Here is a 24876-nt window from a genome sequence, read left to right as displayed (position 1 = left end):
ATCGCTGCTCGCTGTCAAGAAATTAAATTAAATTGATAACAACTCGCTCCCCCCACTCCATCCAGCTGCCTGTCCTTTGATTGAATGCATAACATAGGCCAAGTTAAAAATCACACACACCAGGTTATAGTCCAACAGGTTTAATTGGAAGCACACTAGCTTTCGGAGCGACGCTCCTTCATCAGGTGATTGTCGAGGGCTTGATCGGAACACAGAATTTATAGCAAAAATTTGCAGTGTGATGTAACTGAAATTATACATTGAAAAATTGATTGTCTGTTAAGCCTTTCATCTGTTAGAATACAGTGATAGTTTCACTTCTTTCATGTGTAAATCACAAAACCCTTTTTTTAAAAGTTGCATTCTCGGGTCAGCTGTTAACAATGGTGATAGCTAGACAATATGTTGAAGGTGTTAGCCCCCTGTGTTCTCTGTCTATGACCTGATGTCTAGATTGATTCTAATCTAAAAAGTGAGATAACAGTTTTATATAAATTCATGCAGTTTTTGAGCTCAGAGTTCTACATGAATGTACGCAGTTTTTGAGCAAAGTGCAATGTAAATCTGCAAGTACAAATTCACCACACAAAATATGTATGTGCATGTGGGTCTTTGTCTGTCTGGGGTGGAGGTTGTGAGTGTGAAAAAAATCACAATCATAAACTACTAGAGAAACTCAGGAGGTCTGCCAGCATCTAAGGGAGAGAAAGAGCTATTGTTTTGGGTCCAATGACCCTTCAGCTCAGAACCTCGCGAGCATCCACAGTTCTTTTGTTTTTTGTTCAGTGATTCCAGTGGAGCCCATTCCATCAGAACAGCTCCCTCCATCCCTAGTACTGCTGCTACTGTCCCATGAATTCAACTCACACCAATCTTTGAGCCACATATTTACTTCGATAAACTTGCTGATGGTTCAGGTGGTAGTCCAGAGGTATTTATCTTTTTTGATCTGTTCATAGTCCCCCAGCAGACTTCTTTCCTTCTTTTATCTGTATCAACATGGACATAACAGCTGGTACCCCTTCCACTCCAAGTTCCTCTGCAGCCCAGATGAGGCATCCTGAACCCTGGCACACAGCAGGCAACAAAGCTTGAGGGATTTTCGATCCTGGCTACAGAACAAAAAAGTGTCTATTCCCCTGACAATCTTGTCTTCAAATTACAACTACATTTGTTTTTTATCTCCCAGCTCCACAATGCTCCAGTCAGTTTCAAGCCCTCTGGCACGTAAAAGATAGTCATGGTTGTTGCAGGTCAGTCAGTCATTGCAGCTCCAGGATATCTCAATCAGCAGTTCCTTCGGATAGTGCACTAGGTCGAACTATCTTCGTCTGCTTCAATCACCTTCCCTTTACCATAATGTCAGAATTGAGGATGGTCACCGATGACTGTATGGTGTTCAGCACCATTCCCAACTCCTCATATAGTGAAGCAGTCCATATTCAAATGGAACAGATTCTGGACAAAATCCAGATTGACAAGTGGAAAATAACATTCGCAACACCAAATGACAGGCAATGAACAAGTTCATTAACAAACAAATCTAATCACCACGGCTTGACACTGCATTAATCAATCCCCCATTATCAACATCCTTGGGGTTACTATTGACCAGAAATTCAAATGGACTCACCATTTCAAGTGAGTACAAGAACAGGTCAGAGGCTACAACTCACTGTTAAGATCTACTTAACAGTGCAACTCACCTTGCGCTCCTGATCCTGAGCTTCAATTTATTGTTCAAAAATACCTTACAAACTCCAAGCCAAAATAACAAACAAAAAGCCTCTCTTCCCCTCGATCAAACTTCCATGCTGCCTCCAAATGGGCCAAGCTATAACTCACTCATATGGAGTCTCACCCCAGATGTGATCTCTCCTTCCTGACAAAGCTTACTGAGGTATCCAAGATACTTAGCACCACTTTAAATGATCTGCACTTGAGGTTAAGATCTAAATTGTTTGAAACCTTTCATACTAAGTTGTTCCAGTCCTGTCCATGTCATTGGTACCAAAAAAGGATGACAACAACTGGATTCCTACCCTCCCTTTCCAAGTTCTTCTTCAATCATGCCTGCATTCAAAATGTTTCTTTTGCTTGGAAATCTAATGAAGCTGCAGCAGAGATTTGAATACATGGGACAACAGTCAGCACGTGTCTCTATTGCAATTTGTAAATAAGGTAACAGATCTATCATTTCGACAGTGGTAAACACAAAGACTGGTGGACTAAGTCATGTAAATTTGGGTTGACAGATTTTGAACCAGCAACAAAATTCTCAATTGATCATCAGGGTGAAGTGACAAATGACAAACATACGGACATGTGAGAACTTGAAAATTACACTTGTGCAAAGTAACAGAAAATCCATTCAACAATGACTTTTGTCAAAGAATGTATAAATAATTAGAGATAAAGTTAATGCCAAGTTGCAAACAGCATCAGCATGGACAGTACATGTAAAAATCTTCTTAGAATGGTCGTCAGCAGAAGCACATGTTAATCCACAGATTCAAAACCCCAAAATACTTCTAACATTATAGAACAGGAGGAACACCAATCAGCTCTACTTTTTGCTCCCAGATAAATGCATTGCAAACCAGTAGGAAAATATTCATTAAATATGTAATATCAGAAAAAAAATACTGCCGAGACATAACATCACACCATTCTGGAGAGATTTCACATTTAAGGAAATTATTTACTTTAAGAGACAACATGGTAAATGCATGAGCAAAGGAAAAAAAGTACTGTACATGGTGGGATAGCTTTCATAATACAACATAGATATCGGACTATAAAGGCACACAGTCTTCCCAAGTGCTGGGCATGAGGAATGAATTTTCAAGCTCTCAAAGTGGCAGAAGGCACTGATGATGAAACACCAAGTTCTTTGCACCCGAATGTGTTGAATGAATTGGAACCAGAGGGGAAGGACTTAAGAGTTCAGGAAATACATGTTTTACAATCGGTACATGCATCGCTGAGTTAGGTTCACTGACCAAAGTAGGTTCACCACGTAGTTTATCGGCTAGCATAGTCAGATGATTGAGGGTGGGCACAATAGTGGGGATAAGCAGACAAGTCCACAGCAAAATATTTTTTGTAAAAAGGCTCAGTATCCCAAGTGAGGGACAATAATGGAGAGCGAAACATTGGCAATGGGTGTACGCGAGTGGAGAACTAGAAAATGCAATTCCAGTATTGACTGAGGGAATATATTTCAGAGGAAAGGGTAATGTCGAAATGATTTCCTAGCAGCCATTCTTTGAGTTACAGTACAGAGATCTTAACAAGAAAAACAAATCTACCATCAGACATAATAACAGGGTAGCATGGTGATGGACAACTTCCGAGGACAACAGATAAAAATACAACTCCCATAAAGAGAGGTGTTTGCGCCTACTAGTAGAATGGACAATACTGTGATAAATGGGCGGCACGGTGGCACAGTGGTGAGCACTGCTGCCTCACAGTGCCAGAGACCCGGGTTCAATTCCCACCTCAGGCGACGGACTGTGTGGAGTTCGCACGTTCTCCCCGTGTCTGCGTGGGTTTCCTCCCACAGTCCAAAGATGTGCAGGTCAGGTGAATTGGCCATGCTAAATTGCCCGTAGTGTTAGATGAAGGGGTAAATGGAGTGGTATGGGTGGGTTGCGCTTCAGCAGGTCAGTGTGGACTTGTTGGGCCAAAGGGCCTGTTTCCACACTAAGTAATCTAATCTAGTAATCTAATCTAAAAAACTGATTAAAAGAATAATTGATCAGAAAAACTTCAGAGGGTATTCTGAAGTTGATGATTGAGGTTAACAGACTTGGTCACACAAATGGGTGGATGTAGAAATGGTTCTATTAAGAGAGACCAATACGACTAAAGCAGGGCTGTGAGCTAGCTTTGAGCAATGCTTGTGGGAGAAATAGATTAAGGGAAAATTTCTTATGGCTGAGACCTAATTTTGAAAATCGTTTAACTATTTCAACAATCTTATTTTGCGAAGTATAATTTTATGAATATCAAAACAATGTTCCATCAAGGTAACATGCTCTCACTAGAGCCCCCCCAAAAAAGTGCCAGGATCAGTGCTGAAAACTTGAGAAATTGCACAAATGCATGAATGGGTGAAGTGATGCTTCATGTGTATGATATGTTTTCAGTAAAGGTGCTCACAACTCAAGGTAGACTCAATGTTCTCTTTACAGTGCATCTTTATGATACACGTCGACAACTTTTGTAGGGGTGAGGAGGGACTAATAACTTTGATAGGAAGATGATCATTTTAGTGAGGAAGCATTAAGAATCGGCAAACAAATCTCTGGAGCACTCAAGTACATGGGTGTCAAAATTAAGCAATGAGCCAAATATAAACATATACAAAGAGGCGTTATTGAAAACTCAATCTCCTGCAGTTAGTCATACCAGACTGAGACAGAAAGATGAGGTTTCTGTTAAGGATTATATGGAACAGCTGAGGAAACCTGTTGGCCAACTTAACTGGTGAAATCCAGAGACCAGGTCAAACAAAATTTTGATGTGCTGCGACTTATTCTGATCATGAAAAATACCCAGGTAGATGACATCTTCAGACTAAGTAGATTCTAAACAATTAAATAAGATGTATGAAAAAGTTGCCAAATTTTGATAGTTTCATGAATATGACAAAAATATTACGTTTCATGATGCTCACACAAATCTCAGTGATGGATTTTCCAGTGCTGGGGATTTGATATTTCTCGTGGAATAAAAGGGAAAAATTGCTTCTTGATATGGGAGATGAAGCAATTAAGACTGGTGAAGAACACATTTGCTGCTGGAACTCTGGCTATCAAGTAAAAACAGGCCTACCTGTCAAGAACACACATTGTTTGAATATCTGTAATTGAAAACCAAAGTTGGTTGAATTTAACCACTTCAATTATCCACAATACAGAGCATTAATCAATGCCTCCATAGGTCAGCTGGTCAGAATCAACATTACCTTTCATAAATCATATAAACAGTATATTTGACATGATTTCCATGACAGATTCAAGCTGCTCGGGAGAAATCTAAAGCACCAGTCAACTTCAAGAAAAATCTTTTATCAAGTGCTTTGGTAACTTAAAAAAAAATAACGTTCAAGCAAGATTCAACAAACCAAGTTATGAGATTGACATGCCAGTTTAAAGTTGCACAATGCTTTTTAAATATTCGTGGCAAGCACAACGGAAAATTGCATCAAGTCTTAAAACATTTTCCAATTTTTCTTGCACCATCATAAAGCATCATGTCGACTGTGGAATCACTTCAGAGAAAATAAGCTGAAGACACTGCAAAGTATCCGTACTCCGTAAAGGAAACTACATATCTGAAGGATGCAATGCTCTTCCACAGCTTTGAAATAACCATTGTATCATAACACTTAAATCATATTACTCCATCAAAAAGCCAGTACAGTAATACTACAAATTTTATAAAGCTGACAGCATCATAAAAGTGACAATAGAGTTCCAGAAATAGGATAGAATACATAGAGCTGTGATGGATGATTTGTAACATTTCAATTCATTTTCTTCACTTCATACTAGGAAATTACAAGAAACTAAGAGATCACCATATCAACACACGGTGTTTCAGCAGCCACTGAACACAGCTCTCAGGTACTAGTCAGAAATAACAAGAACAGCAAAAGTTATCTGCAACCAATTTCTGCACAGAGCATTGTTTAGTTGGAAAAGTTTTGAAAAAAGTGATAAAAAGACAAATGCATCACAGATAAATGTACAAAGAGGCAAATACCGAATAATTGAATTAAACCAAACAAAAATAAGGTGGAATTCTGAAATTAATTACTGCATAAATATAATACGTCCAGCAACATCTGTGGACAGAAAGCAGAATTCACTGTTCCGGTCCAGTTACCCTTCTTCAGAATTCATCTGAGCTAGCAAAAGATGGGCATCAATGCTCAAGATGGGATGGGTAGGGGAGGAGAGGAGTCATTGATCGGTAGAGAGAGAGATACAGACAGACAAAGACACAGAGATGCCAAATTTTGCCTGTCTCTGTGGGGTCTGGGAAGCATTCTTTGTTCCAGCTGTACTTGGCTCCCTACCCCACAACTCTTGCTCTGGTCCAATGATAACATCCCTCTCTCACCCAGAATTGGAAAAAATTATCAATTTAATTTGAACATTTCTGCCCTACTCTCTCCTTCACCTGGTCCACCTTTGACTCCTCCTTTACATTCTTTGACATCTTTTTCCACTTTTGAGAGTAGGATGGCAACCTTTCTCCAACACAAACCCCCCCAACTCCAACAGTAAACGACATGAAATATCTTAACACTCCACTGCTTGTAAAGACTATGCTATTTTTCCAGTTTCTCTGTCTCCATCAGATCTGTTCCTAAAATGCCAGCTTCCACAAGGGGTCTTTGAAAAGTCCACTTTTACTTCAGCAAAGGAATCTCCATCACTGTGGTCGACAGGGCCTTCAGCTTTGTTTGACCCATCTCCCACACTTCTGCCCTCACCCCTTCTCCTTCCCACAACACCTGTCGTGTCGACCCGAATTCACTTGCAAACTATCAGCATTCACACAGAAAGCATCATAATCTGCCATTTCTGCCACTACCAGACACACATTCCCCTTGTCAGTGTTCCACAGGCACTGTTCCCTTCAGGGCATCTTGGTCCATTCCTCCTCCACTTGCAATTCCACCCCATACCACCCCCCACCATGGCACTTCCCATGCAATTGCAGAAGTGTAACACCTGCTCATTTACTTCTTCCCTTTTCACTATCCAAGACCCAAGACACAAGTTCCAGGTGAAACAGCAATTTACATACACTTTGCTCAATCTGGTCTCCTCCACACTGGGGAGATGAAATGCAGACTGGGCAGCTCCTTGCAGAAAACCTTTGACCTGTCCACAAAAATACCCCTGAGCTTTCTGCTGCAGTGCTCCAGCGAAGTTCAGTAAAAGCTGGAAGAAAAGGAATTCATTTTTGGCTTGTGTTCCCTCTAGCCTTCTGGACTCAATACTGAATTCAATAATTTCAGGGCCTGAGCATCTTCTTCAAAGTTCTTACCCCAACTGCCACACATTAGGCCTTGTCATCACAGGGGCTGCTACCACAACAAACTGTTAGCTTCTAATGGTCCCCATTAGAACCTATTGATTCTCCCAGGCTGACGATTACCCATTCCTTTGCTCTCTCCTGGGCTCTATCTCCAACTATTAGTTACTACTCCCCGCTTGCCCCACTCCATCTTCAGCAGATGTGACAACCTGACAATTCATTGTCAAGGAGGGTTACTGGACCAGAAATGCTTTCCCACCACAGATGCTGCTAAGCTATCACTCTGAGTTCTGGATACTTCCACACGAGGAAACATTGTTTCCTCACCCACCTGGTCAAAACCTCGTAGGATCTTCAATTAATCCATTTCTCTGAAGGCTACAGGTTTAGTCTGTTTCGCACACACAACTCCTCACTCATTTCAGGGGTTAGTATAGTCAACTTTGTCTAAGCAGCTTCCAATGCATTAACATTTTTCCTTAAGTTCAGTGATCAGCATTTTACACACCTCTCCAGATGGAGTCTCGCCAATGAAGAAAGTAACAGAGTTACTATTGAGTGCAGTATGAGCTTTCTTTACAAGTTCTAAGTTCTGAAAAGTTACACCGGACTCCTCTCGATAGATGCTGCCAGACTCAGACTTTTTCCAGCATTCTGTTGGTTTCAGGTGGCCAACATCTGTATTATATTCCTTCCACCTATTCCAACTCTCTGCTTCCTGTTAGCCAGCCAATCTTCCATCCATGCCAATATATTACCCCAAACACCAGGAGTGTTTGTTTAGTGCAACTGCATTTGATGCGGCATGTTATCAAATACCTTCTGGAAACTGCAACAGAATACATCCGTTGATTTTCCTCGATCCACTGCTCAAGCTACTCCTTCAAAGAATCCCAAGAAATTTGTTAAACATGATTTCCCTTGGACAAAACCTTTGCCAGATTATCTTGAACTTTTCCAAGTGTTGTGAATAATAACTGAATAGTATTCTAATTCCAGATGAAAACCTAACTGGCGAGTAGTTTGCTACTGTCCACCTCCTTCCCTTTTTGAATAAATGAGTTATATTAGCCATTTTCCAATCCAAAAGAAATGTTCCCTGAAAATAATAATTTTTATTAAATTAAATACATCAACTATGTTACTTGCTACTTCTTTTGAAGACCAATTTCCCAAATTTTAGGCCCTTGCTAACAAATAAAAAATTCATCACAGCCAGGCATACTATGTCATTTTTACATAGTGTCAAGTTCTGCCTCAAATGTATTTATTTGTGCCAATTTTATTAATTTATCCCACTGCTGTGCTCATCCATCTTCTGCACATATTAAAAATGCTTGTTTATCAATGTAAAAGCTTATATTGCATTTATGGAAAGTTGAATCATTTAGTTCAACTGAGAAACTTGAATCAACAGACCAGAACACCATTTCATTTCCACTTTGAAAGTCATAAGTAAATTATTAAGTGTGGGTACTGGACAGGGCAACAGACTACATTCTTGGTAATTGATATGTAAGCAATATACTGTAGTGCTTTGGACCTCACCTACCAACAGTGAACCAATATTTTTAAATGCTACCAAAAAACTACAGTATAGAGGGAGAATGTACAGCAAAATATCACTACTTCACCACAAATAAGCCAACACTAAAATTATAACTCTGTTTCAAAAAAAAAGACCATGTTTTTGTTTGTCATTCATAGGATGACAGTGTCACTTGCTGGGTTAGTTTTCATTTCCCTACTCCAACTGCCCTCAAAAGGACAAAAGTGAGGAACCTTTTTGAGCCACGACAGTCCACGTTGTGTACACATACCCATAGTGCCATCTGTAAGGGAGTTCCACGATTTTGACCCAATCACAGTTAAGGAATAGCAATTACATTTGCAATCAGGTTGGTGCGTGGCTCGGGGGAAACTTCCAATGCATCTTGAACTTCTTGCATCTTGCCAGAGATGCAATAATCTAGCCAAGTTGGGAACACTGCATTACAGATAATGGACACCCTTTGAAGAATCAGGTGGCAAGTTACTCATTGCAGAATTCATAGCCTTTGCCCTGCTCCTGGAGCCACAGTACTTATTTGGTCAGGTCAGAGGCTAGAAATTATGCAAGTTATACCAGTCAGAGTTTTATTTTTCCATAAAAACTGTTAAGTATTTCCATAGTCCACATTAATATGACATACTAACGTACTTTATGTGGGCCATTTCAAGACAGTCAACATACTTCATGTATCATGTACTCATTTAGCAAGGCAGCAGGGCTTTTGCAAATCCTATGATACACAGCTATTATACCATATGAAACATCCACATGGCAGCTCATGAGTTAACTGTGGATGTAGTGGAGTGCATTGCACATCGCAGAGATGGAAGCCGTTAAAGACTGAATATATTTTTTACTGCAAGTAACTGCAAAACACAAACTTGATGCAGGAATGACAAAAATCACAACATAATAAAACAACAGGATGAAATATGACAACACTCTTATGCAAGGAAGCACTAGCAGGATGCAACTTCAAGAATGAAAAGTCTCCTAATTCCTAAATATGCCTATGACTCAAGCCACAGGTGCTGAGTGGCGATACGAATACTGAAGGAAAATGGGGATTATTGCAAGCAAACAGTCTCACGAAGGATTCATAGGATGTTAAACTGTAACTGCTCATATAATTTAATGTGGTGCATGTAACCTCCAGAAAATTTAGTGAAGCATTCTTTTAAACACTGGCAAATATAGAGATGATGGCTTCAACCATCCTGCTTATATTTCACATTTCAAAGAACCTGAAATTCAAAATGACAGAACTGTGCTCATGTCAAAAAGAAATGGTTGCATTGGAATCATTTTGTAACATCTTTGAAACCCATCCCAGGGAATGCGTTGTCTCTTCAAAGGGCTCACAGACATGTTGAATTGATTTCTCAAGGTCCAGTCTAAGCTCAATCCAGCACCCTCACTTGCCAGTGGGAATTCAATTGGTTAATTGATGCACAGCATTGAAGTTAATGCAAACTTGAAAGGTTGAAGTGCACACTTCTATTCTTTCCTTTCAAAACAATAAACTGAGCTGAAGCCAATGCGATGCACTTTCAAATAAAATAAATTAAAGAAACACATCGAAGACCTCTTCAAAAGCAACATAAATCTCTCACCATTCAGCTTTTCTTTAGTGTTAATATGTCTGCTTAATTTCACAATACAATGAAGAAGAATACTCTGTATACCAGGAACCATTTCATCTTCAAGATACATAGTTCCTAAGTATTTTAATTGGTTACTACAGATCTCAAATCCATTAATTCTTATGGAGAGCATCATGACACTTCATTAATGAAGACAGTCCTACTGCTCACAACTAACAGCTACAAGAAACATTTTTTGTCACTGATGTGAACGGAAGCCAAGATGGGCTGAATGATCTATGTGATGTATATTGCCAAGAAAACGTATATCCTGGCAGTATCTGGAATCTAGCGTGACCATGAGTTTTGATGCGGTTTAACTTACTACTCTCACAATCAAAGCCTCTGAACAGCCCCTGTCTAAATCTGTCTTTTAAACACTGGAACACAAATAGCACATAGAGTCATGAAGTTTGTTTTACCACTCAATTCAATCACAAGTAATTTTTGATTTCAAACTATATTTGTAGTTATTTTAATTAATATGTTTTAATTTTGTTAAAATATACCTCTGGGTAAGTGTGATTTGAGCAGACATCTGGACAAGAAAGAAGGACACTGCACTATCAGAGCCTTTTAAGTCAAGATTATGTTGTGAGCATCTCCTATCGCTCACATTAAACTGTTGATAATTTTAAAAGCAACCTGTCTGGACATGTTATGACAAACCTCTGAATCAGGTACGACTTGAACGCAGGTCTGCGAGCTCAGAGGTATGGATGCTAATAGGGCTTGGATGTTTAATACAATGCCCAAATAATTTCAGTTCTTAATGTTTCAACTACTCTAGCTTTTCTAAGAAGAATTCTAGATTCCCTTCATGTATACAAAGCTTGACTGAATCAATAACCTCAAATTTCATTTTTTGGACATCCTGCACCATAGGTTTTCTCTGCCCATCCCAGTATATGTTATCCCCCCAAATTTCTGATTTCCTACTCTCTCTAACCTGTCCTCAATTTATTCTTGAATCAAAACCTAAATCACTTTGACCGAGTTGCTGGAAAAGCTCAGTAAGTCTGGCAACATCTGTGAAGAGAAATCAAAGTTGACGTTTCGGGTCTCGTGACCCTGAACTTTTTCAACAAACTCTATTTTGTTTCAAAACGCGGTCAAAGTGGTTTAAGTTTTGATTCAAGGATAAATTAAGAGATAAATAGAGGTTACTGGAAAAGCTCAGGGTCACCAGAACTGAAACGTTAACTTTGATTTCTCTTCACAGATGGTGCCAGACTGGCTGAACTTTTCCAGCAACTTTTGTGTTTGTTTCTGATTTACAGCATCTGCAGGTCTTTTGGTTTTTATTGACCAAATTTTGGTCTAATTGACAAAAGCCATTTTGGATGTTTTGTAGTTATGGAGACCAGGTCATATTGCAAAGAAACGGATTCAACCGGTCTACACTGACTCGGTCTCCCAAATTAAACTCGTCCCACTTGTCTGCATTTGGCCTACAGCTCTCAACTTTTACTATTCACGGACCTGCCCAAATATCTTTTAAATGTTTTAACTGTGCCTGCACCTACCACTTCCCTCGGCAGTTAATTCTATATACGGACCTCCGTGAGAAAGTTGCCTCTCAGATCCTTTTTAAAATCTTTTCCTCTCTCAATCTAAACCTATGCCCTCCAGTTGTGAGCTCCCAAACTCTAGGAAAAAGACTTGGCTATTCACTTTCTCTGTACTCCTCATGATTTTATAAACCTCAATAAGGTCACCCCTCAACCTCCTGTACTGTCAGGGAAATAGTCCCAGCCTACCCAGACTCTAGTTATAACTCAAAACATTCCATTCCTGGCAACAATCTTCAAAGTCTTTTCTGTACCCTTTCCAATTTAATAATAGCAGGGTGACCAGAACTGTCCACAGAACTCCAAAAATGGCCTCAATGTCCTGTACAGCCTCAGCATGACATTCTAACTCTTACACTCAGTGCTCTGACTAACAAAGGCAAGTATGCCAAATGCTTTCTTCACTACCCTGTCTACAGGTGATGACACTGTGCCCAGGTCTCTCTTGCTCAACAAGTGACTTTCAACAACTTGTGTGCCACTACAGCTGAAGCGCAACATCAAGGAGAGGATAGTGAATTTTTGCAGAATCGAGAGGTTGATTTGGAGGAAGTTTTTTTCACAAAAGATGAAGCAAAGATGAGTTCTGCTGTGAACATGTTAAGTATTCAAACTCAAAACTGGAAAAAGTCAAAATAGCACAATATGAACTGAGAGGTGGAGGTGCAGGAAGTTGTGGATGTGCTATACCCTAGGGATTAAGAATTAAGCAGAGGCATCTGAAACCAATTTGTTAGAATAATAAAAGTTGGTCGTAGTTAATAAAGGGAAAGGTAATTAGTATGCAAGATGTGAACTGTAGAAAGCAAACAAAATGCTAAACCAATCAAGTTATAGGATGATAAATCCACCAAGTAAATCACGTGGAGGTAAAGATGGACAGAATAAACAAGATAACAGGTTGACTGACAGCTGGAAACTGATATGGAAATTTTTGTAAAAATAAAGAGCAAATTTAACCTTGTCACTGATTCTTTTAATCACTTGGTCACGCACAAAAGCACACAAAAATAGCATTGAATTACTTGAATCCAGATTTACTCCCCTCTATCGTGTTGGACAGCTTCAGATTCATAAATTAACAGAAATATAGGGTCATAGAGATGCACAGCCCTGAGACAGACCCTTCAAACTTATCCATGCCAACCAGATATTGTAAGCTAATCTAGTCCCGTTTCCAGCACTTGGTCCATATCCCTCTAAACACTTCCTATTCATACACCCATGCTGTAATTGGACCAACCTCAACCACGTCCTATGGCAGCTCATTCCATACATGCACCACCCTCTGCATGAAAAAGTTGCCCCATAGGTCTCTTTCTATCTTCCCCACCTCACCCTAAAGCTATACCCTCTAGTTCTGGACTCCCCAACCCACAGCAAAGACCATGTCTATTTATCCTATCCATGCCCCTCATAATTCTGTAAACCTCAACAAGGTCGCCCCTCAGCTTCTGACGCTCGAGGGAAAACAGCCCCAGCTGATTCAGCCTCTCCTTCAAGCTCAAACCCTCCATCCCTGGCAACATCCTCGTTAATCTTTTCTGAACCCTTCCAAGTTTCACAGCATCCTTCCGATAGGAAGGAGACTTGAATTGCATGCAATATTCCCTAAGTAGCCCAACTAACGTTCTGCACAGCCACAACATGACCTCCCAACTCACTGCTCTGACAATAAAGGAAAGCACATTCAATGCCTTCCTCACTATCCTATATACCTGCGACTCCACTTTCAAGGAACTATAAATCTGCACTCCAAGGTCTCTTGGTTCAGCAACACTCCCCAGGATCTGACAATTAAGTGTATAAGTCCTGCCCTAATTTCCCTTTCTAAAATGCAGCCCCTCACATTTATTTAAATTAAACCCCAGCTGCCACTCCTCAGCCCATTGGCCCATCTGATCAAGATCCCATTGTAATCTGAGGTAATCTTCTTCCTTGTCCACAACACCTTGGTGTCATCAGCAAACTTACTAACTATACTTCCTACACTCAGGAGGATATCATAACAATCCAATGATTGCACATGATGAGACATTACCAGCTACTTTCCCAGGCATGAGCTTTGCCGGGGAATTACCTTCTCCTTCTCCAATGCTGCTTCTTATTTAATCTTTCAATTAATCATCCAACCATATATACTTGTAAGCTGAAGAGTCCACTCTGTTCAGAGGCTTCCTTCAGATCTTGCTCTAAACATGCAATATTCTTTAGAGGCACGACTGAATAACAGCATTTGATTTCCTTGTGCTTCAAAAGATTGCACAATACAGTACCTTGATATTTTGCAGAGTCCTAATTTGTTTTTTCACTTGTCTTCCAAATTCCACCAACAATTTTTACCATTTAATTGCTGGTTTGCCATTCAAGCTTTCTCCTTACAACTTATTTCTCCTCCTCCATTTAAACATGCAGAAAGTCCATTTAACACAATTATGCAAAGATGCACAGAATGGATGGTAGTTTCAATACCTGAACCAGACTTAACAGCATCATTAGAAATGCAGCAAGACAATACCTATTGGTTGGACTGGAGAAGGCGGACAAGTTCCAGTAGATGACGATGGTCCTGCAGGTGACGACTGGGATTTGTCAGTCGGTGAAGAAGCATCCCGCATACGGCTAATGACACTGTCGGAGAGCTGTTTAGATAAAGTAGCGGAAATCTGTTTATATTAAGTTCCCAAATCCAAGGACCTATGTTATCTCAAATATTCATCAAGAATAGCAATTTTTAAAAACTTGTTTTTAAGCATAAACCATACTTCTTCAGAAAACTTTTTAAAGCCGTACACTGTTTACAGAGACTTACTTCATTTCAGAATAATTTTTATTGCAGAAATCTCATTTCATTCCGCACATATGTTCTGTGAAGTGTGGAAGATATTTTTCACATCTCCACACTTGAGACTCCTAATATAAAATTTTCCACAGAATTTATGTTTTCAACATGTGATTAGTATCACTCTTTGAGAGGCTGGTTTTATCACTTTTATATTTTCCAGTTAGCCCCCCTTGCAGAGATACACTATGTCACATTTCAGTAATACCTGCATGATATTCAGTTACCCATGCTAACTTGCCACAAATGCTTTTCCACCTCATGATATCAAATGAACATTCAAGAGAGAAAACTGAAGATTAACTCTCAAATTCTAAAGAGATACACAAACTGTGCCACGTAATTTGTAAAACTGGGCAAAGATTAACAAGCAAATTACTGAAACTCTTCCCACATTGATAGAATGAAAAGAAATTCAAAACTTACTGAAGTCTTATATAGTGTGATGACATGGGGTAAACCCTTCTGCTAATTAAATCAAACACAAACACACAGAAAAGCTCACCTCACCTCGTAATCTGTTAAAGTACGAGTGAGAGAACTACCCAAATTCCACTATTTAAAAAAAAACTCCAAAGAGAACACTAAATAACAAGTATTTACAACTCTAAAAATCCTTTCTCTTGAAAACTGGTTATCTACCTCCCACTCTATAACAATATACTGATCCAATAAAGCCCTATTAAATTTACAGCAAACCAATTTTCACAACCTTTTGATCTCCCTTGGTCATCTTTGGTCTTCTGCTGCAAAGAATTTTAATTTGAAAAGGTGCGTTTTAGAGATAGTGTTTGCAGGCAATCTTTGATGACAGTAGGTGCTCTTTCTTTGGCTAACTGCCCAAAATACCTGCTTTAATACCCCAAAACATTGGATCATCTCATTGAATTTTACTGTTTTGACAACATGAAACCAAATTAAATTGGATTTTAGTATCTTGGAGCATAACTGAGGCTGACAAACTTAATTTGAATTGTTGTGAAAACAACTCATTATCTGAGTTATAGGTCAAATGTTACATCTTCAAATTGTCCTGTACACTTTGTGCCTGCAGTCAGTCACATGACAGGTGCTTGCCAGCTTTTCAACTTTCACTCTTTCAAAGGTACAGTACATGCCTTCAACTTCATAACAATACCATATTGGTATTTGTAAGACAGCTTTTAATGGAAATGACTTACATAAAATGTGATATTAAAATAATATTATTTTAAAATTAAAATTAGCTTCAAAAATCTAATATGGATGATGGGCAATTCACAAATTTCACAAGGAGTAAATTCATATCGAATGGTGCTGTTCGCAGTCAGACCGCTTTTCATACTTCAAGTCCAATTTGCACTAAGGGGAACAATCTGGTAAAAATTAGTGCGAAAACTTGAAAAGGCATCACTTCAAAACATGGGGGTCCTTTGCTTTCAACCTCATTATGACAGACACAAGAGTGCACCATTACTTTCATCCATTATTCTATAGGTCACAAAAAATTAACATACTTTTTTTCTGATTATCAAGATGACCATATCAGATTAAACAAGATTTATTAACTAAGTTTAATTCACTCTTTGATAAAAACCAATAACTTAGTCAATAAAAATGCCATAATTAATTTTATCATGTGTATGTTAACCAAAAGATAAATGCTTTTCAATTCAAATATCCTTGAAATGAACACATGCTGTTCTCAGCAAAGGATTGAAAAAAAAATTCTCAGCAGAGACTGACTTTCTGAAAACCTAAACTTTGGCCAATGAATTCATCTTGAAGGCAAAGGATAAAGTTTAAAACATAACAGAATCCATTGCTTTGACATTCTGGCACGTGTAATTAAGTCAATAATGATACACTGTTGTCTCTGGTGTTTTGCAGACACAGTTTGCTCAAGAAATACAATTTCTGGCTTTCTTTAAAAAAAAACTCAAGAGCAAACAACTTTACCCTAAACTCAACACGAAGACTTTTTTTTCCCCCAGAAATGAGATGGATCAGCTGGGTAGCTTGTTCTTAGCAAATTTTCCTCCAAGCAGTTTGCTTTGAGCAGGTGCTTCTCCAACTAAGCAGATATAAGAAGAACGTTTCCAAGGAATCAATTTATCAAACAGCCCCAGCAATGCTTTGCAGCAAAGCAGACAGCACCAGTCATATGATTTACAAGAGGTCTGGTTTAAAACATCTATGTAAATAGTGAACTTTCAAGACTTCCTCCAGGTATTTCCACAACATTTGAAGGAAATTAATTTAATCAAATCCTTGAAAATCTAACTTTCCAAGCAAAAATGAATATAAAACATCTTTGTAAAAACCTGAGCCAGGGGAATCTGCAATGCTGCTACTCCGATATAGTCAACTTTATAGCTTAGACTTAAAGAAAAACTGCATATTATGCAGGACAGAAACAGAAAAGATGAACAATTCAGTATCTTTTGTGGGCTTGGTGAAGCATGAAATTCTTGAGAATATAAAATGGTCTTTTTGTCACTGGCTTTTAAGCAGTAATTCAAAAAGAAATCGACAAACAGAAATTAATTTTGCATCCAGCCTACAGAACTTTGATTGATACACAGTGACTGCATCAGTAGGATGATACCCAGTGTGAAGGGATTGTCTTTTGAGACAATGTTAAATCTCTTCTGATCCTTCTCCAGCTTAATCATATCCTTCCTTTAACAGGGAGACCAGAACTGGACGCAGTACTCTATAAAAGAGGCCTCACAAACATCCTGTCCAACCTCAATCCTATACTCAAAGATCAGAGCACTCTACTATTCAGAAAAGGCTTGTAATCATTTGCTGGGAAAATACTGGAATTTGTTCAGAAAAAAACATCATAACACTTAGTAAATGAAAAGATGATCAAATAATGTTCATGTTGTTTTACATAAAGAAACTAATGTTCAACAAATACATTGATTTATTTTGAGAATGGGGTATGTAGAGAAAAGTAGCAGTTGGATTTACAAGGGCCCATGGAGTTGGGGGTAAAATATGAGTATGACAGAAAACAGACTCTAGCTAAATGGAGTATTTTCAAGTTAGCAGTTGTAATTAATGGAGTGCTGTGATGGACCCTCAGGTACTTATGATTCCAGTGATGACAGAGACAAGGGTCTTCTCAAAACTTGATAAGATTTGCAGCTCAGATTAAGGTTCTGGATGTAGGTTTGCGCGCTGAGCTTCAAGGTTCATTTCCAGGCATTTCGTCACCCTACTAGGTAATATCTTCAGTGGGCCTCCGGGCGAAGCACTACTGATAATTCCTGCTTTCTAAACACTTGGGTTTCTTTGGGTTGGTGATTACATTTCCGGTTCTTTTTCTCAGGGGGTGGTAGATGGGGTCTAATTTGATGTGTGTTTTGATAGAGTTCTGGTTGGAATGCCAGTCTTCTAGGGATTCTCGTGCATGTCTCTGTTTCACTTGTCCTATGATGGATGCATTGCCCAGTCGAAGTGCTGTCCTTCCTATCTGAACGTAAGGATATTAGTGAGAGCAGATCATGTCCTTTTGTGGCCAGTTGATGCTCATGTATCCTGGTGACTAGTTTGCTGCCTGTTTGTCCAATGTAGTGTTTGTTACAGTTCTTGCAAGGTATTTTGTAAATGACATTAGTTTTGCTTGTTGTCTGTAAAAGGTCTTTCAAGTTCATGAGCTGAAAGACCCTTTACAGACACCAAGCAAAACTAACGTCATTTACAAAATACTGTGCAAGAACTGTAACAAACACTACATTGGACAAACAGGCAGCAAACTAGCCACCAGGATATATGAACATCAACTGGCCACAAAAAGGCATGATCACTAATATCCTTACGTACAGATAAGGATGGACACCACTTCGACTGGGACAACACATCCATCATAGAACATGCCAAACAGAGACACGCATGAGAATCCCTGGAAGCATGGCATTCCAACTGGAATGCTATCAACAAACACATCGAGTTAGATCCCATCTACCACCCCCTGAGAAAGAGAACTGGAAATGACATCACCAAAGTAAATGATATCACTAACCCAAAGAAACCCAAACATATAAATAGAAAGTAGGAATTATCAGCAGGGCTTTGCCCGGAGGCCCACTGATATAGTTACCTAGTAGGATGATGAAACGTCTGGAAATGAACCTTCCAGCTCAGCAAGCAAACTTACATCCAGGAGACAATGGCACTTAAGAAGCAATCTGTATGTTCCTGCACCAAGTGTTTGGCCCAGATTTACTGATGACCAAACAGTCATGATTGTCAACTGTCTCAAAGTATCCTTAACAACAACAGAATTCAGAGGATTTTCATGAAATTAATTAAATGGCGATTCAGGAAAATCTAGATTGTTAAAATACACAGCGTAACTATTCTAATGTTTTCTGACTCAACCTATTGAGGGATGTTATTATGCACCTCAGGTACAAATGGAACCTGAACCTAGGCTTCCTGGCTCCAAAGTAGAGGTGCTACCACTGCACCAAAAGGGTCCTCCAACTTAAATATAGAGACTAAGTCTCACAGTTCACTTCTACATCTCACCCAAACCTGACATCTCCTCAACCCAATCCCCTCTCGATCTTGATCTCCCTACACTGGACTGAAGCTCCCCTTTCCTGATCCAGACCCAGCAACCTTCATACACCCCACTTCAACTCCAGTCTCAATGCAATTCACTTGCTCTCTGCATACCTGTGCTCCATTCACCCCCTCTCCTGGTCTCAATCTGTCACGCCCCTCCATCACTCCAGATCTGAACGTCTTCATCCCCCAAGACCCAATCTCACTTGACCTGCTCTCCACCCACTTCTCTCCCCCCCCTCACTGGGTCTGACTACTTTTCTTCTGAAGGAAACCAATCACACTTCATCTGCTTCCCACATTCCTCTGCTCTAAATTTCCTTCTTGTCCTCTATCACCTCTGGGGCACAACCTCACTTCACTTATGCCAGACCCAGATGTTCCAACCACCAGGTCCAGCCAAACCTCTTGACATCCCTTGGGAAACAAGTCATCTTGACCTGCCCTAGACCTACTCCCTCATTCATTCTCTGGAATAAAACTCCCATCACCCATTCCAAAACTAGCTCCTTCTTTCCCCCACTCCAGACCAAACATAACCCCACCTAACCATGATGTTTAAGAATTGAAATATGACTATATTTCTCAGAGTCCTGAGGACTCTTCTGTCATAAACACAGAGCTCTGTCCTTTTGTAAAGGGGTGGAGTGGCATTCTGTGCAAGAGTGCTATTCTTCAGAAAATCTGGCCCTATGAATTCAAAAGAGCTGATAGCACAACATTAAGTAGGAGCATAAACTGCTAGGAGGACACATTAAGAGGTGTGGATTAAGTCCTTACCCATCCTGGGTATGAAAACAATTATATTTATTATCTGTGGTCGCGGGTATGGTTCTTAACAGAACGTAGGTGACTCCACAGGTTGATCTGTGCCGAGAAATTGGAGAGTCATGAAATCAAAAGTAATTGAAACAGACCTTACGTTCCAACTAGCCTATCCCAATCTTGTTTCCAAACCAAACTAGCCCCACTTGCCTGCATTTGGCCCATATCCCTCCAAACCTTTGCTGTTCACATACTTATGCAAATATCTTTTCAATGTCCGAACTGTACTAGCAGTTCATTCCACTTTGAAAGAAAAATTGCCCCTCATTTCTTTTTAAAAATCTTTCTCCTCTCATCTCAAAAAATATGCCTCAGTTTTGAACTCCACCATCCTGGGGAAAAGACCTTTGCTGGTCAACTTATCCACATCCTCATGATTTTATCACCTTCCATTCCTAGCAACATCCGGGTAAACGTTTACTAAACCTTCTCCTATTTAAAAAAATATCCTTCTTTTAACAGGGCAACTTACACAAAGGTCCAGAAGAGGCTTCACCAACATCCTGTACAACCTCAACACAACTTCCCAGCTCCAAGATTCGAAAGGTCTAAACAATGAAGGTAGGGTGTATAATCGCCTTCTTAACCACCTTGTCCAACTGATGCTACTTTCACATAATTATGTATTTGAACTCCGACATCTCTGTTCTACAACACTACCCAAGGCTCTACAATTGTACAAGTCCTACATTTGTTAGTTTTACTGAAATACAATACCTCGCATTTATCCAAATTAAAATCAATCTGCCATCCCTCATTCTATTGATACAATTTACCAAGATCTCATTGTAATCAGCAATTTTTTTGACTGTCCTCTATACCACCAACCTTATTGTCATCCACAAACTAACTGAGCATGTCACCTAAAATTAGAACAGGTATTGCAGGTAAGTGAATTTTGTGCATATTGCAGGTTAAATGAATTGAAGTAATATGGTAGATTGAATATAATGCACTATTTCTGTCAAGTTGTAGTGAGGCATTTTACTGACATGCAATCCTTTAATCGAGAATCTTGGGGCCACCTGTTTTTGGTTTTCAGAAGTTTTTGCATTTCAGAATACATGACATTTTCACAGTGAAATAAAAAAGATCTTGCTGCAGATCCACGTGTGACTAGTACGAGCGCTGAGACACAGTTGACACTGGCCAGTGCTGGGCCACGCCAGCACCACGTCACATCTGAGTGACGTGGGTTGAGTGGGTGTGGAATTGAGTAACCTGTTGGGCACAACAAACAACCTTGTTATACAGAAAAAAAACTTGGCTTTTTGGAATTCTGGATAAACGATTTTGTACTTGCACAAATATCTGAGCAAGGGGCCCAGCAGTCACTTCCCCAGCTTCCCACAGAGTTCTTGGGTACACCTGATCAGGTACTGGGGATTTATCCACCTTTGTGCGTTTCAACACATCCAGAACCACCTCCTCTGCAATATGGACATTTTTCAAGATGTCACCATCTATTTCCCCGCATTCTATACCTCCCATGTCCTTCTGCACAGTAAACACTGATGCAAAATACTTGTTTAGTATCTCCCCCATCTCCTGCAGCTCCACACATAGACTGCCTTGCCGATCTTTGAGATGCCTTATTCTCTCCCTAGTTACTCTTTTGCCCTTAAATGTACTTATAAAAATCCTCTGGGTTTTCTTTAAGCCTATTTGCCAAAGCTATTTCATGTCACCTTTTTGCCTTCCTGATCTCCCTAAGTATACTCCTACTGCCTTTCTAGTTTCGGAATTCACATGTTATCTCCCGTGTATACCTGTCATATGCTTCCTTCTTTTTCTTAACTGAAACCTCAATATCTCTAGTCCTCCAGCATTCCTTACACCTACTAGCCTTTGCTTTGACCCTAACAGGAATATACTGTCTCTGGCCTCTTGCTATCTCATTTTTGAAGGCTTCCCATTTTCCAGTTGTCCCTTTATCTGTGAACATCTGACCCCAATCACTTTTGAAATATCTTGCTTAATACCTTTGAAATTAGCCTTCCTCCAATTTAGAACTTCAACCTTTAGATCCAGTCTATTCTTGTCCACCACTATTATTAAGCAAATAGAATTATGGCCATTGGCCCCAAAATGCTCCCCCAATGACACCTCAATCAGCCTTATTTTCCCAGAATATGTCACATTTTGCACCTTCTTTCGTAGGTACATCCACATGTTCAGAAAATGTTCTTGTACACACTTCACAAATTCCTCTCCATCTAAACCCTGAATACTGTGGCAGTCCCAGTCTATGTCTGGAAAGTTAAAATCCCCTACAATACCCACCCTATTATGCTTACAGATAGCTGAGATCTCCTTACAAATTCGTTTCTCAATTTCCCACTGACTATTAGGGGGTCTATAATACAATTCCAATAAAGTGATCATCCTTTCTTATTTCTCGGTTCCACCCAAATCTTTTCTTGGACATATTTCCAGGAATATCCTAAGTAAAGAAGTAATACTATCTCTTATCAAAAACATCAACCCCCCTTCTCTCTTGCCCCACTTTTACATCCTGGAACATTACGCTGCTCGTCCTGTCCATCCCTGAGCGACATTTCTCGAACTGGTGTAATATCCTAGGCCCATGTTCCTAACCATGCCGGGTTCATCTGCCTTCCTTGTGAGGCTTGTTACATTGAAGTAAATGCAGCTTAATTTATCAGTCCTAATTAGTTATCCGACTTGTTCCTTCCTGCCCTGACAATTGACTCAATTCTACCAGCCTTGGATTGATCTCTTTCCTCATTATCCCTCCTCCTCCTCCCCACCACCACTCTTCCTCCTCCTTCCCCACCCCCCACCACCACCACTCCTCCTCCTCCTCCTTTCCCCACCCCACACCCAGGTCACTTCTACCCCAGAAGAGATTCCAATGATCCAAAAATGTGAAGCCTTCTCCCATGCACCAGCTGATCTATCCTTCTATTCTTAACCACACCAGCTCATAACACCGGAATAATCCAGATATTACTATCATAGAGGACCTCCTTTTTAAATTCTTGCCTAACTTTCTATATTCTCCCTTCAGAATCTCATCCTTTTCCCTTCCTAGATTATTGGTTTCCATGTGTACAACTATCTCCTGCTGGTCCCTCTCCTCTTTGAGAAAATTCTGCACTCTTTGAGACATCCTTGACCCTGTCACGAGGGAGGCAACACACCATTCTGGTTTGTCGTTTCTAGCTGCAGAAACCTATGTATGTGCCTCTATGATTAGAGGGTCCCCTACCACAATCAATCACTTGAAACCTGACATACTCTTCATTTCATTACAGCTCATCTTGATACCAGAAACTTGGCCATTCGTACTACATTCCCCTTAGAGTCCATCACCCCCTACACATCTTCCAAAACAGCATATTGTTTGAGATGGGGATAGCCACAGAAGACTCCTGTACTATCTGCCTCTCCCCCACTTTTCTTCGAGTTAACCCATCTACCTGAGTGTATCTGCAGCTTTTCTCCCTTGCTATAACTGCCGCCTATCAGCCCAAGCTCTTGTAAAGTTCTCATTGCCTCTAACTGCTGCTCCAACTGTTCGATGCAATTCGACTGGATTTGCAACCAAACACAGTTACTGCAGGCATAATCATCAGTAACATGGAAACTACCTAAACTCCCACATCTGACAGAAAGAGCATATCACTCTATTAAAGGCCAACTTTGCTCCTTCACAATCTCCAGATACAGAAAATAGCACCATCTTTTTACCCTGAAAAACAGTGTTCTCAGCTAACTTTGCACTTATGATTCATATTTTTAAAGTTTAATGAAGATACAGATTTCAATTAAATACCTATTGGAAGGATGTTGTGAAACTTGAAAGGGTTCAGAAAAGATTTACAAGGATGTTACCACAGTTGGAGAATTTGAGCTATTGGGAGAGGTTGAATAAGCGAGGGCTGTTTTCCCTCAGAGGCTGAGGGGTGATCTTATCGAAGTCTATAAAATCATGAGGGGCATGGATAAGATAAATAGGCAGAATCTTTTCCCTGGGGTGGGAGAATCCAGAACTCGAGGGCATAGGTTTAGGGCGAGATGGGAAAAGATACAAAAGGGACCTAGGGGGCAACTTTTTCACGCAGAGGGTGGTTCGTGTATGGAATGAGCTGCCAGAGGAAGTGGTGGGGTTTAGTACGATTGTAGATTAGAGCGGTACTGGAAAAGCACAGCAGTTCAGGCAGCATCCGAACAACAGTAAAATCAACATTTTGAGCAAAAGCCCTTCATCAGGAATACAGGCAGAGTGCCTGAAGAGTGGAGAGATAAATGAGAGGAGGGTGGGGGTGGGGAGAAAGTAACAGAGTACAATATGTGAGTGGGGGAGGGGATGAAGGTGATAGGTCAGAGGGGTGGAGTGGATAGGTGGAAAAGAAGATAGGCAGGTAGGATAGGTCATGGGGACAATGCTGAGCTGGCAGTTTGGAACTGGGGTGAGGTGGGGGAAGGGGAAATGAGGAAACTGGTGAAGTCCACATTGATGTCCTAGGGTTGAAGTGTTCCGAGGCTGACTCCCCTGGTGCTCACCTTCCACCCTACCAACCTTCGCATAAATCAAATCACCCGCCGACAATTCCGCCACCTCCAAATAGACGCCACCACCAGGAATATATTTCCCTCCCCACCCCTTTCTGCCTTCTGCAAAGACCGTTCCCTCCGTGACTACCTGGTCAGGTCCACACCCCCCTACAACCCACCCTCCCATCCTGGCACCTTCCCCTGCCACCGCAGGAATTGCAAAACCTGCGCCCACACCACCTCTCTGACCTCCAGCCAAGGCCCTGAAGGAGCCTTCCAAATCCCAAGTTTTACCTGCGC

General features: G+C 40.3%; 1 protein-coding gene across 1 annotated transcript in view; it reads right to left on the bottom strand.

The window, feature by feature from the left end:
• The window catches only part of chchd3a (coiled-coil-helix-coiled-coil-helix domain containing 3a), a 237486-nt gene that overhangs the window by 210824 nt on the left and 1786 nt on the right, over positions 1–24876 (bottom strand). The window contains exon 2 of the mRNA XM_072562913.1: positions 14347–14470. Coding sequence (XP_072419014.1) covers positions 14347–14470 — 124 coding nt within the window. The remainder of the gene's footprint in view (positions 1–14346; positions 14471–24876) is intronic.

This window comes from Chiloscyllium punctatum, chromosome 44, assembly GCF_047496795.1.
Source record: "Chiloscyllium punctatum isolate Juve2018m chromosome 44, sChiPun1.3, whole genome shotgun sequence".
In the NCBI taxonomy this organism is placed as follows: Eukaryota; Metazoa; Chordata; class Chondrichthyes; order Orectolobiformes; family Hemiscylliidae; genus Chiloscyllium; species Chiloscyllium punctatum.
The sequence above is the reverse complement of the archived record's forward strand: the minus strand, read 5'-3'. Positions and strand labels throughout refer to the sequence as shown.